The 13,414-nt window shown below is 31.0% G+C and overlaps 1 protein-coding gene and 1 non-coding gene across 5 annotated transcripts; one reads left to right on the top strand and one right to left on the bottom strand.

The window, feature by feature from the left end:
• Window positions 1–3,026: 3,026 nt before the first annotated feature.
• Window positions 3,027–3,098, bottom strand: TRNAN-GUU. The gene has a single exon. It is a non-coding gene; the product is annotated as a tRNA-Asn (tRNA).
• A 3,235-nt stretch (window positions 3,099–6,333) lies between these two features.
• On the top strand, window positions 6,334–12,969 carry LOC110729062. 4 transcript variants are annotated; one of them, XM_021908769.1, is made up of 9 exons: window positions 6,334–6,527; window positions 7,157–7,209; window positions 7,803–7,952; window positions 8,064–8,169; window positions 8,305–8,487; window positions 8,735–8,882; window positions 9,692–9,939; window positions 10,206–10,298; window positions 12,194–12,969. In XM_021908769.1, exons 2-9 carry the CDS (start codon window positions 7,198–7,200, stop codon window positions 12,262–12,264), a joined length of 1,011 nt encoding a protein of 336 aa, XP_021764461.1. In that variant the 5' UTR covers window positions 6,334–6,527; window positions 7,157–7,197; the 3' UTR covers window positions 12,265–12,969. The 4 variants fall into 4 exon arrangements, with proteins under 4 accessions (XP_021764461.1, XP_021764453.1, XP_021764471.1 ...); XM_021908761.1 differs by having other exon boundaries at window positions 6,335–6,527; window positions 7,800–7,952; XM_021908779.1 differs by having other exon boundaries at window positions 6,335–6,527; window positions 7,792–7,952.
• The last annotated feature ends 445 nt before the right edge of the window (window positions 12,970–13,414 follow it).

The raw sequence follows: 13,414 nt of genomic DNA, 5'->3' as shown, positions 1-13,414 counted from the left end.
CCTTATATTGCAAGGCTATTCTTGAGAAAAGACTCGGTCATACAAAGTCCAAAGTCTTATCAACCAAATCTGCATAGTGGGATTGATCACTATCAACATGCTTGTAAAGCTTTAATAATAATAATAATTCAATAATTCCTCCTTAAATAAAATCAACCTTTATAATAGGTTAAATCAAAACTCCTTTTTATTTAATTCAACATGCCTTCAAAATCAACCTTTTAATAAAAACTTGAGAATTAAATCTCATATATATAAATTTTCAAAATCAATAACTCTTCCTTTGAAAAACCTTTTATTTAATTCAACAAGCTTTTCAAATCAATTCCTTTATTTAAACATGATAAGTAATTCAAACCATTCAAAACATGATTTTAAATTCAATCCTTCAAAAATACATTTATTAAAACAAATACTAAAAACAATTCCTCCAACCAAACTTTGTTTCATAAATCATAATTCAAATCAATTTAATTCAATCACCAATAAAATCATATAAAACATGTTATTCAAACCAATCACTTCCAAAGGTATCTAGCCACCTAAATGTACCTTTGATCCTTGCTAGCAATTACACAAATAGACTTCAAGAACCTTGATTGAACACACCCTACAAATAAATATAACCTTAATTAATATAAGGTTAACAAATAATCACAACAATTAAATTAAAAACCCCCAACTATGGACATGAACCTTTTAAATTATTTTTCGTAAACATAAATAAAAATCTGATTTTATTTAATTAAAACTACTCATAATAATTTTTATAAATCCCCCATAATAATAATAATTAATTAAATAAGAGAAGAGAAGAAGAAAAGGTAGAAACCCAAGGAAAAGAGAGAAAGAGGTGGCGGCAAGGGAAGCCTTTCGGCAGGTGGCTGGAGGTGGTGGTCGTGGTGATTGGTGGTGGTGCAAGAAAGAAAAGAAAGGAAAAAAGAGAAGAATTGGATTTGCGTTGGAAAGAATAGGCAGAACTTGCAGAGGCTATAACTCCTTTAATATAACTCTGAATTAGGTGATTCTTAATTAACTCAAGGATTTTTCGAGAGAAATAATTTACTGTGAAATAGAAAAACCCCAAAATTGACCAGAAGTGTTCGAAAATTGGCTCCAAAGATGTACAAACTGATTTTCTTTTAGAAAAGAGGAGAAGAGGAGTAAGAGAGAAGAAGAGAATTGGTGTGAGTGTTTGGTCATGAATCAATGGGTATTTATAGGCTAGCTCATGCATGAATTATGGTAGGAAAATGTATGAAAAATTATGGCAAAAGGAATTAGGGAATTACTTGGAGAAGAGAATGAAAGAAATATGAAAAGTTTTGATATTAAGGTGATTAAGAATAATAGAAATTAAGGAAAGTGTGTTGTCATGACAAATAATATGGCAAAAGAGATTACTTGGTGAATAATCAAGGAAGATATAAGGTAGGAAAATAAGATGATCAAATATTTAGGAGATGGAGAACTAAAATTAAGGAAAATAAGAGATTATAAGGAAATAATTAAAAAATACAATTTTCCAAAATAAATCACCCAAAATTTAACCACGAGGGCCGAAAATATTGAGCTTCCATAGCTCAAATTTCGGATCCTATCAGTATATATATTTTAGGGAGTTATTTTGCTAGATTTAAGGAATTAAAAATAATTGTGTAAATAATATTTATTGTATAAAATAATTAATTAATAAAATACCAATTATTCACTAAATAAATTAACCTAGAAAATCAGATTTTCCACACTAGGAAAAAAAATATTTAGGAATTTTTGGACCTTATTAATTAAATAATAAAATATAGTTTTTGCATTAATTGAAATATCCGAAATATATAAATAATCCAGCTTTTAAAATAAATTAAATGGATAATAAATCTTATCCAAAATCTTAAAATAATAATTAGGTTTCAAAATACTTTTGGCGTCAAAATTCAAATATCATTTTGGCTCCAAAATTCAAATAGTAATTTAAATTACTAAAATACCCATTTTAGGAAATAATAATTAATTAATTTAGAAAATACGTATCAAAATACGGGGTATTACATGGGCATCGCCCGGGCACAAAACTAATTTTTAAGAAACCATCTCGGGAATGCTTAATGTATCGAAAAAAGAATATAATATTATATCATATTATATCACTATCATATCATATCACTAATAAATAAAGCCAGTCTCGCAGCCAGGCCACGAGACAACACACTTGGCATTTCGATTTTTTGCCAAGTGTCACGCCACGTAGGCAATAAATAGGTATTATTGTGACACATGTGATGCTAAGTAAGCAGAGTTTGGATATATTTTTAAAGATAAAAATGTTGTATAGTGTTTTATTATCGCTATACTTCTAATATTTCATATATACAAAATTAATCATAAGTTTTAATAAATATATCTTATAACTCGGTACTAATTCCATAATAAAATTTGTTATTAAAAGTTCTTTAAAATAAGATCCATTTATAATATAGTTAATTTATTTACAAAAAAATAGAGAATTAATGAAAATAAGTTTTAATCAAGAAAAATAATTTTAGTTTTGGTGAAAATAATTTCAGTTCAATAAATCTAATATCATATCATATCACTAATAAATAAAGCCGGTCTCGCAGCCAGGGCACAAGACAGCGACACTTGACATTCCAGTTTTTCGCCAAGTGTCGAGCCAAGTAAGCGAAAACTAGGTATTATTGTGACACATATGATGCTAAGTAAGCAAATTTTGGATAGATTTTTTAAAATAAAAGTGTTGTATAGAATTTTATTGTCGACATACTTCTAATATTTCATATATACAAAATTAATCATAACTTTTAATAAAAAAACCTAATAACTCGGTTCTATTTCCATCATAAAATTCGTTTTTAAAAGTTCTCTAAAATAAGATCCATTTATAATATATTTAAAATAATAGAGAATTAGTAAAAATAAGTTTTAATCGGTAAAAATAATTTCAGGAAGGGGTCATTCACTTACCTACTTTTAACGGTCAAAGCGACAGAATGAAGAATGAATCCAATCCCCCCAAGTAGGATTCGAACCTACGACCAATCAGTTAACAGCCGACCGCTCTACCACTGAGCTACTGAGGAACAACGGGAGACTCGGTCTGATAGAGTTCAATTCCCGTTCTCAAACCATGACCAATATGAGCTCAAAGCTTAGAAATACAATTCAGCCAATCAGAAAAACATGCACACAAAAGTTACGAGACAGGAACACTTGGCATTCCAGTTTTTCACCAAGTGTCAAGCCACATACGCAACAAAGTGATATTATTGTGATTAGATTAGATGCCACGTTAGATTAGATTGGATAGATTTGTTTAGGATAAAAAACAGTATACATAAAATAATTTATGATTCTTTTGAAAAAAAAATTATCTTTTTATTGACAATAGAATTTTACTTATAACAACACACCACATTAGATTAGATGCCAGATTAGATTGGATAGATTTGTTTAAGATAAAAAAAAATATATACATAAATATAATTTATAATTCTTTTGCAAATTTTTTATCTTTTTATTGATAATAGAATTTTACTTATAGCAACACACCACATATTATAATTAATATGAATATCCAATTACAATAGAATTTTACTCCCATACCAATAACCACATAATTATAATTATAAATATGGCTACGTATCATTAATTTTTTTTAGTCTACCATTGATTTACCGTTAAATATTTTGAATCAGGTATTCTTCACATTCGGTTGTAATATTTTTTGTGTATGTTAGTGATTTTGTTAATAAAATTAAAGAAGTCGAAAACTACTTAATTAAGTTAGGACACAACAGAAACTGTACAATACAAGGGAATCTTGAAGTGAATTCAGATCAATGTAGCAAGGTCTTAGAACTTTATGGGTTTTACAAAGCCTTCATAGCCCATTTACCATCCATGTATTACAAATGGTCCAATTAAACCAATAATATAATCCGTTGATTTTACGTGTTAAAAAAAATAATTTCTTTTATTTATTTATTTATTTTTTAATTTTTTTTTACCGACGCACTCTTCTTTTTCACAAAATTATACTCCCTCTATTAATTTAGTATCCCATTGAAATTTAGCCCTATGTCGAGATAGAATTTTGATAAAAGATAATTATATATATATATATATATATATATATATATATATATATATATATATATATTTATGTATAATTCACAAATATTGGTCATAGTAGATCAAATGAATATAGTGCAACTTACAAAAACAGAAAATAATAACAAACGTGAAAAAAGAATAATAGGTATTATTTCTACTCTAACATTTAAAAAAAATTTAAATACTGATAATAATAATTATTATTATTGTTATTATGATAATTATAACTATAATAATAATATAAAACAAACCCACAAGTATACTCTTTAAAATGGGTATTCGGGGCAACGCTCGAGGCACGTACTAGTATATATATAAAGGGGAATTTTTTCTCGAGTATTTAGAACGCCATGTAGGATTTTAATTTTTAAAAAATTATTAGAGCGCCACTTAGGATTAATATTTTTAAAACGCTACAATAAGGTTTTGCCATGTAAGATTAGTATTTTTTTTTAAAAAAAAACGCTACGTAGGATTAATATTTTTAAAACGCTACAATAGGATTATGCCACGTAAGATTAATTTTAGAGCGTTACATAGGAAAATATTATATTTAGCCAATAAAAAGAATTGCAATTTATTTTAGATCAAAATTTTTATATTAATTATAAAATAAAATCAGCGTGTTTTTTGTGTGGCTGGCCATATCGTATGGCCGGCTGAGACATACCCAAACACTGACCGAGTAACCCCTAACCGTTCGAGTAACTCCTGATCGATTGAGTAACCCTGGCCTTGACCAACCAAGTAACTCTTGAACAAGTAATCCCGACCACACGGTGTGACCAGTCACATATGAAACTTTGTGAAATAAAATATTACCTTTTTATATTAAGAATTTTATCTAAATATGAGAAATAAAGTTAATAATTCATTCTATAATAAAATATTCAAGTAGTAAGCAAGCGAATATCGCAAAGTTTATTTGATAAATATATATTAGTAAAATATTTTATTTGAAAAAATACAAACAAATCGTGCATCGCACGGGCTTCATATAGTGTTCAATTATTTGCATATTACTCTATTCCAACCAACATAAAAGATTGTAACTGGATAACCCCAAAATGTTCAAAATTTATGCAAAAAAAAAAAAAAAAAAATAGCATATATATTTTTAAACGAGTTATGAGAATTTTTAAACGCTGTAATATTTTGATTTAAAAAAAAAAAACATAGCATATATATTGTAATACAGATATTCAATTAGCAGTGGTAACAAAAAAAGTATGAATAACACAAATAGAATCTTAATAAAATTTTAAAAGTAGAAAATCTTATAAAAGTTTGGCAGAGATCAAATTATGTGGCACCTGGTGCTAATTTCATTAATTGAAGGAAGATTACATGCAAACCTGTTAAATACATGTAGACAATGTAGAAGCCATTCATATAAACAAAATAGTGTAAGAGTATAGTACTACGAATTTGACGCTGAATTAAACACTATTGAAGTAGCCTATTTACATATACAGAGTTGAATTTATGTCGATGAGTTTACCTCGAGTTTGATTTATTATGTAACTCCTAAACCCTTATCAATTGCAAAAAAATAATCTAATTCCAAAAAAAAAATTATCATTTAGATACACACCCAGAGTGTTGAAGAAGCTTTCGTTTAGCAGCGTCTCTTGTTTGAGAAAATAAGGGTTGATTGACTTTTAGTCTAATCTGGGTTATTTTAATTAACCGTGCTTTATTTTATTAGGAGGAGGATGTGTCGTAATTTTTATTTAACTAAGTCAAACTGTTTATGAAGCCAACTGTAAAAAGCAAAATTAAACAATGAAAGTCTATTTAACTAACTTTTATTTAACTAATTTTTATTACTTCATTGGAAAATTTTTAATACCTACTGATAATCCCCAAATGATGAAAAGTGAAAGGTGATTCCCCAAATGATGAAAAGTGAAAGGTGAGTCCCCAAATGATGAAAAGTATGAAAGGTAAATCCCCTAAAATGCATTTTACTCGTTTTTTTTTAAGTTGTTACTCCCTTCGTATTTTTTTAAGTGATATATTTTGAAACTATTCACCTATTTCACTTTAACTAATGTTAGTGATTATACATTAAAAATTTAGTATTTAACTAATTAATGAGTTTTTATAAATATAAGGTTACCTTAGTAGTGTAAAAGTCTGTTTTACTTGGCTTCAAAAAAAAAAAAAAAAAAAAAAAAAAAGATAGTAGTGTAAAAGTCGAGGTTATATAAAAAAACGCAGAAAACACAGGGTTAAAAACTCTGTAATATTTTATCTTTTTCCAATTTTATTTTATTTTTTTTTTTAAAAAAGTTTATACTTTGGTAGGAGTACTAGATTAGATTATGGGTTCGGTACTGAGCCTTCATCTCTCTCCTCCACCTTAATTCTTTCGACAAAATTTGTTTTACTATGTGAGTTTTACACAACTGTTCAATTTCGCTAAATTATAGCTTTTTTATTTTGGCAATTGTGTGCCCAATTGTTTAATTTTGATTTGGTGAATTTATAGCTTTCTATATTATTTCTGAAAATCTTGATATTTTTTTGTTTTTTTTTTTGGTTGCTGAATTATGTAATTTCCTTTTTGTTATGAATTTCTTGGGTTGATTTATTGAATTTATTGGAAATTCAAGTAATCTTGAGTATTTTGTTTGCAGGGTTTAATAAAATAAGAACCAATTTGATTATTGGAGGGTGTAATATAGAATGTAAAAAATTAAAAACATTAATTAATGATTAAGTAACCGCATAAACTATGAGTTGTTTAATTTGCTTTGTCAAAATCCATGTTTTTGTTGGAATTCCAGCTATTTTCTGTTGTGTTTTAGAATGTTTGGGCCAAAATTACATTGAATTTACTGACTGTTGGTTGATGATATAATGCTGTTTCATATATTATGCTGCTACTTTAAGCTGTGAATATTTGTATTGATTCTTTTGATGGATTTATAGTTGCCTTATCTGTAGAAAACGAATTTCCGAACTTTTTGTTACATTCTGATTGAAGTTGATTGGTGTTCGGTGTCTGTGAAAATTTCAGAATAAAGCAAATCGAGGTGGTTTTGTGTGCTGTGAAGGAAGATGAGTTTTCAGGTACCTTAGTAAGGAAGATGATTTTGTTATTTTCCTTGCTTTCAAATTCGTTGTTGCCTTGAATCCTTGATGTCACTGTTTTGGTTGGTGGTGTAGTCTTTAACATGTTTAGGAATTAGAATTAGTTTGATGATGTAGGAAATTTATTTATGTTTTCTTGTAACTAGTGGCGGATCTTGAAGAGTTGTTATGGCTTATTTCATACGCTCTCTATTGATTTTTTTTTTGTATGATGATGGCACACATGAATAGGAGGGAAATTGATAGAGATAAAAAGAAGAACATGTGACTGGAGAGATGGAGAAAACACATTACCAATATGGGTCTATAGCTATGAAGCTTTTAAATTAGGAATTTGTAACAAATTAATAGAGATTGGAGGAAGTATGTAAATTATAGAATTACTTCGCTTGTGTAAGTCATCGTTTGTCAAAATTGGTCCAATTACCAACCTGTTGTATTTTTATGTTTAACTTTGGATTGTTGCTGGAGCATCCTGATGGTTCCTAAGAACTTGTCATTTTCTTGATATGTACTTGGTTGACAAATTAAATTTTTATACAAATTACTGAACACATTTAGTTTGGCAGAAGGTGCCAAAGAGGGAGGAAGAAGAACCAACCGAATTATTGCATGACCGTGATGGTGAGGATGGATCCACTGCATCGGAGGCTCAAACAGACTCGCCTTCATCTCTCCCAAATGAGGCTCACCGGAAAGTGACATGTGAAGATATTAAATTTGTGAGGATGATATCTGCGTCTATATTAATTTTTAAAAATTGGTAGATAATCGCCTCTCTAATCATTCTAGATGTTATGTTTATGTTTACTCTTCATTTGAATCTCATTCAGGTCCAAGCTCTGATTGAAAGGTGTCTGCATTTGTACATGACTGAAGATGAAGTGGTAACCATGCTTGTAAATCAATTCAAATTAGAAAAACGTTTTATAAATCTTGGTAAGGAAGTTCACGTAATGTTCATTAATTTTTTTGTTACCTATTCAGTTTTCCACTTGTTCAGTTGTCTGTGAAATGCTATACATAATGTATCTGGATGTCTACGTCTTGACTTTTTTTTTTTTTTTTTTTCAGTGTGGCAGAGATTGGAAGAAGAAAATCCCGATTTTTTTAGTGCTTATAATGTAAGGCTGACTTTGAAGAAGCAGATCATATTATTTAATCAACTGATGGAGAAGCAGTTCCACTTGACAAAGAACAGAGATTTCGATAATTCAAAGCAGCCTTCTTCACAAAATGGTCATAGTCACATGCTAGGTAAAATTTTGTACATGAAGTAACCTTATTCTTTTTAATGAACGCACTACAGCAGGAGTTCAAAGTACATGAAGAACTTTTCTATTACATCGAGTTAAGAAGAAATTCATTTCCCTATACACACCGCTAAAAAAATCAGAAGGGAAAATTGAACCCTAGAGTAGTTATAATCTTTCATCAACTTGCCTTAATTAGATTCATTTTTGCTAGACTTGTTACTAATTTCTTCTGTTGTTTGGTGCTGCAGTAAACTCGTCCTTTGGATATCTTCCCCAACAGCCTTATTTTCCATCTACTGGTGCTACAGATATGGATTCCTTGCCGTATGGGTCTCCATATCATGTGGTAGACGGAGTTCCTGCAGCAGGCAACTTCAATTTCATTCAACAGAATGGGTAAGGAAACCCTTTATTAACCCATTTTCATAAGCACATGTGGTTTCTTTTTAATAATACCCTCTCTTCTTGATAGTGGTGATTGTTATGTTGCTCCTGGCTTCCTTTACATTAGGAATGATTCCATCAGTATTGATGTGGCACATCATGTCTTGCAATATTTATCAATCATGTGTTTACAAGATAGTTTTGTGAACTTCATATGAATTTCCCACACTTCAATTGGCTTTTATTTTTTTCAAAAGAATTTGTGGCTATGAGGTTGCTTATTGACCTGAATTTTAATTACTTGGCAAGTTGGCATCTTCAAATCCCTACCTATAACTACTATTAAAAATACCAGTACCCTTTTTGCTTGCACACTGCTAGAATGGTATTTCATCCTCTTGTAGGACAAGGCTGATTGTTTTGAAGGTTATCATAGATTCCAGTTTAGCGGTTGCGGTTAAGTCTATGAGTAGTTAGACGTTGCTGTTTGGAGAAAGAGGGGAAGGATACGGGTTAATGTTGGGCTTGACAGTGACAAATGCCAGCTATGGAAATTTATACATGTTGTTTAGTTTTGAACTTGATATTGTTTGAGGTATCATGCAACAAAGAGTGCAGAATTCTGCTATTGGCCTATTAATCCAGTTCTTTACTCTCTATCATACCTCTTATTGAGGATTGTTGCGTATATGTTTGTGTCTTTCTGTAGCTTTATCAAAAAAAGTAACTGAAAGTGCATCATTCCTAGCATGATTTCTCTTTTATTTGGTTGCTATATAAGTTATAATGCAGAAGCTTGCACTTTTATGCCTTACTAACAGGTGTTTGTTGAGCAGAGAGGCTGCTAGTGGCAACCATGAGATGCATATAGAATCCTATGATCAAGTCTCATATGAACCGCATGAGTTTCAGAGATCGAGTGGTCAATCAATGGCATTTGGTGCAAGTTTTCGGTCCAATATGTGCAACATAGAAGGGTTCCAACCTGCTCTGGATGGTGGCGGTGGAATTTCTTTTGATAATCTTGTTTCACACCATAATCTAACAACCAGTTTGACCAATATAGGAGGTGATATGCTTTACTTGTAGAGTTGTATCTGTACCTTCTCACTTGTACATTGAGCTCATAAATATGTTCATGATCTTCTGATAGTTTTGGTTTGATGGATAGTATTGGTTTGATGTTTAAATGTCTATGCTTGTTGCTAATTCAACATTACTGATAATAAATAAGATTATCAGAAGAAATTGTTATACTGTTACACATTTAGTTCAATTGCGTTTCTGCCTTTCTGGTTTGTCATCTAATCATTTTGTGTTTTAATCGATTCACAGATCTTGCAGCATTCCAGTGCAACCAAAGTTCCCTATTCCCAAATTCTGAAATAGTAGATATCGTGGGCGGGTCTCCTGATGAATGTGACATAGGTACAGTTTACTGCTTGTTTCTTTCCTCTCATCATCTGCTCCTGTAGAAACTCACTTATTTGGTGCTTAGCTTGATAATATATATATATTGTCCAACATTAAATGGATCTAATTGCCATGTAAAATCTGACCATCCTGGCAATTAGATCCATTTATTGTTGCACAATATGCATCTCTACTTCCACTTAGAACCCAAAAGAATAAATCCAAATAATATAGAAGAGAAATGAATTCGAAAAAATGAAGATATTCACTCGGGAAAGGGATGGTAAAGAAATTTTGGGGCGCTTCAAACATGTTAATGTCACTGTTTCTAGCATCCTTTCTTTTCTGAAAGAGAGAGTATCTCCAATAGGAAGATAAAATATTATGTTGCAGCTGGCAGCCTAATTATGTATAATGCTGTAATATTGTGTTTTCCTTTCACCATTTATAACTGAGTAAACCACACAACTACTCCCTAAACTTAGGACAAAGTTGCAGATCACTCACCGAACTTCCAAAACTTGCAAATTACTCACTGAACTGAGTTGTGACCTAACATAACAGGTAAATACTTGAGCTCCCTAAACTTTCTGACATGGAAATCAAAACTCCCTAAATTTTCTGACATAAAAATCAGGAACTCTTTAAACTTATTTTGCAATCCATTTTTTTTGTTTATAAAAGTAGCCGTTAGAATACATGAACTATTTTGATAAAAAATACAAGGCAACCAACAGCTCTATATATACTCCAATGCTTGTGACCATTTGTAGATCAAATCTGCAAGAAAAATTCAAGGAAAAATTTTGGTGAAAATATTTTCAGCACAAAATTTAGTCAAAAATAATAGAGAAATTTTTAGGATTATTGCTGCAGAGCAATTGTAAGACTTAAGTAACTAAAGGTCTAAAAGCTTGGTGAAAAAATTCAGAAAATTCACAATGATTTAAAATGTAGTGAATTCTTAGTAAAATAAAGAGACTAAAGGCTAAAACATTCATTCAAAGTAAATACTAAATAAACCATTTACAGTAGATTAGATAATTGAACAAAGGGAAGAGGTAATTGATCCTTAAGAGTTCCGTATCAATTATCAACTCTATAATTCTTCTGGCTTGATGATATATTGATATAGACTTAGATGGCACATAGCCAAAGCCAAATTCATAATTTAGTGAAAATCGAAGAGCCCAAAATTTAAAAGATAGAAAAACAATATACCTGCTGCTTATTTGCTCCCACTAATTCGAGCGGCAACAACAACACAACCGGCAGGAAAAACGAGGCTTTGACCTGTTTCAAAAAAAAAGAAAAGGCTTTGACCAACAAAATTTCATGCAGCCTGTAGTTGCTGCTGCTGCTCCTCTCTCCAATTCTCCCAAGCAGCCCTCGTTAACACCATTTTACTCCCACTAATTCGAGCGGCAGCAACAATACAATCCCAAATCGGTATCCACCGCACCAATCACCGCAGATTCCAGCAGTAATTCCGGCCACCAATCCAGTGATGTAACCCTAAACAACCACCAATCGATGGTTTCAACATCAATTTAATTCCCATTTAGAAAACAGATCCGCGCTCTAACACGACCGCGCAAACCCTAAAATTTATGATTTTGCACTTTTGCTTGATTGTTGTTGCTGTTGATTAGATCCTTTAATTTATATATAAAAAAAAAAATACTACGTACAAAGTTGGGATTATACACTTTAATTTTAGGGAGTTTACCCGGGCTAGCAGGTTACCATCGGATAAATGACCTCCAACCACCGAATGAGTGAGCAGTTTGCAAGTTTTATAAGTTCAGTGAGTAAAGTGCAATTTTTAGCTAAGTTTAGGGAGTAAGTGTGTAGTTAACTCATTTTTAACTTCGCTGTAAGTAATTATGTTCCTTTTTTTTCTTTTCCAGCTGATTACTTCATTGCCGATGAAGTTCCCTATCCAGAACCCCTGTTTGAAATTGACAAAGGTAAATCATAGCTGGGTGTACTGGGTGATGATAACTGTACTGACCTCGTGATTGCAAATTGCATAGGACTGGTATAAAAGTAAGAGATATTGACACCAGAAATCTGAATTGAGGAAGTGAGCTGTCAAATAGATAATCAACTCATTGTTGAAGAAGCTGATTAACTGATGGGCGTTTACACAGTTTTGGATACTATCTATACTTAACTTCATAGAGCGAAGCTCTCATTCTTTGACATGCGAGTTAATTTTATCTGCTTGGATAATATGCTTGCTGTGTTCTTGGCTTTGCTTTTGTTTGAGGGGGCTGGGATGTCGAATGGTTTTCTACTCTTTTGTATTTTGGAAGTGGTGATATGGGCTCGATTGTGTCTTTAATGCGTAGTAATTTTTCATTGCCGAAATCAAGTCAGCCAGGTGAACTTTGAGAAGTTCAGTCATCTATGACCTATTTGTCCAGGATACAAGAAGAAACCTGAAACAGATTCAGGGGAACTGTTACACGGATAGGGTGTAATTTATACTGATACTAAGACTTGTGATACATGTCAGAATTTTATTTTTGCTGTGCAATGTATACCTAAGTGGAAAATGACACGTTACTCTTACAATGAAAATTTTCCCGCCTAATTGCAAAATACTTAGAACAACTAATTGTTTATCTATTGTTAGTTTGTTACTCTTTATAATCAAGGCTGGGTTTTGTTTATCTATTTATTTAAAGGAGTTCATTTGCAAGTGTATCGTTGCTTATTACATTGCTCCATATTTGAGAGAGTGAAAAGAGCAACTGAGCAATAGAAAAGGAACATGCTCAAGTAGTCAAGTTGAAAGCCAATTAGAAATAATACTTCTTCCATTTCTTTTTAGTTGCATCACTTTTCTAAATCGGAAGTTTTAAATTAGTTGCATCACTTTCCTTTTAAGTTAATAAACTCTCTTTAAGTTGCATCACCTTTCTAAATCGGAAGTTTCAAATTAGTTGCATCACTTCCCTTTAAGTTAATAAACTCTCTTTATCTCTATCCTATTATATGGGTCTTTTTTTTTTTTTTTTTTTCACTCTCTCTCTCTTATCCCCAAAAATTGTCCGATGAAGGAAAAAAAAAAATTGGGTCGTTGGATTAATAAGTACCAAAACGCGCCCCACGCGCGAGTAAAA

This window comes from Chenopodium quinoa, unplaced genomic scaffold (genome assembly GCF_001683475.1).
Source record: "Chenopodium quinoa cultivar QQ74 unplaced genomic scaffold, ASM168347v1, whole genome shotgun sequence".
NCBI lineage: Eukaryota > Viridiplantae > Streptophyta > Magnoliopsida > Caryophyllales > Amaranthaceae > Chenopodium > Chenopodium quinoa.
This window is presented reverse-complemented; position numbering and strand designations above follow the sequence as displayed.

Coding starts and splice junctions, on each gene's coding strand:
- LOC110729062 (XM_021908761.1), top strand. Junction 8,488..8,734: donor TGGTCATAGTCACATGCTAG/GTAAAATTTTGT, acceptor TTGGTGCTGCAG/TAAACTCGTCCTTTGGATAT. Junction 9,940..10,205: donor CAGTTTGACCAATATAGGAG/GTGATATGCTTT, acceptor ATCGATTCACAG/ATCTTGCAGCATTCCAGTGC.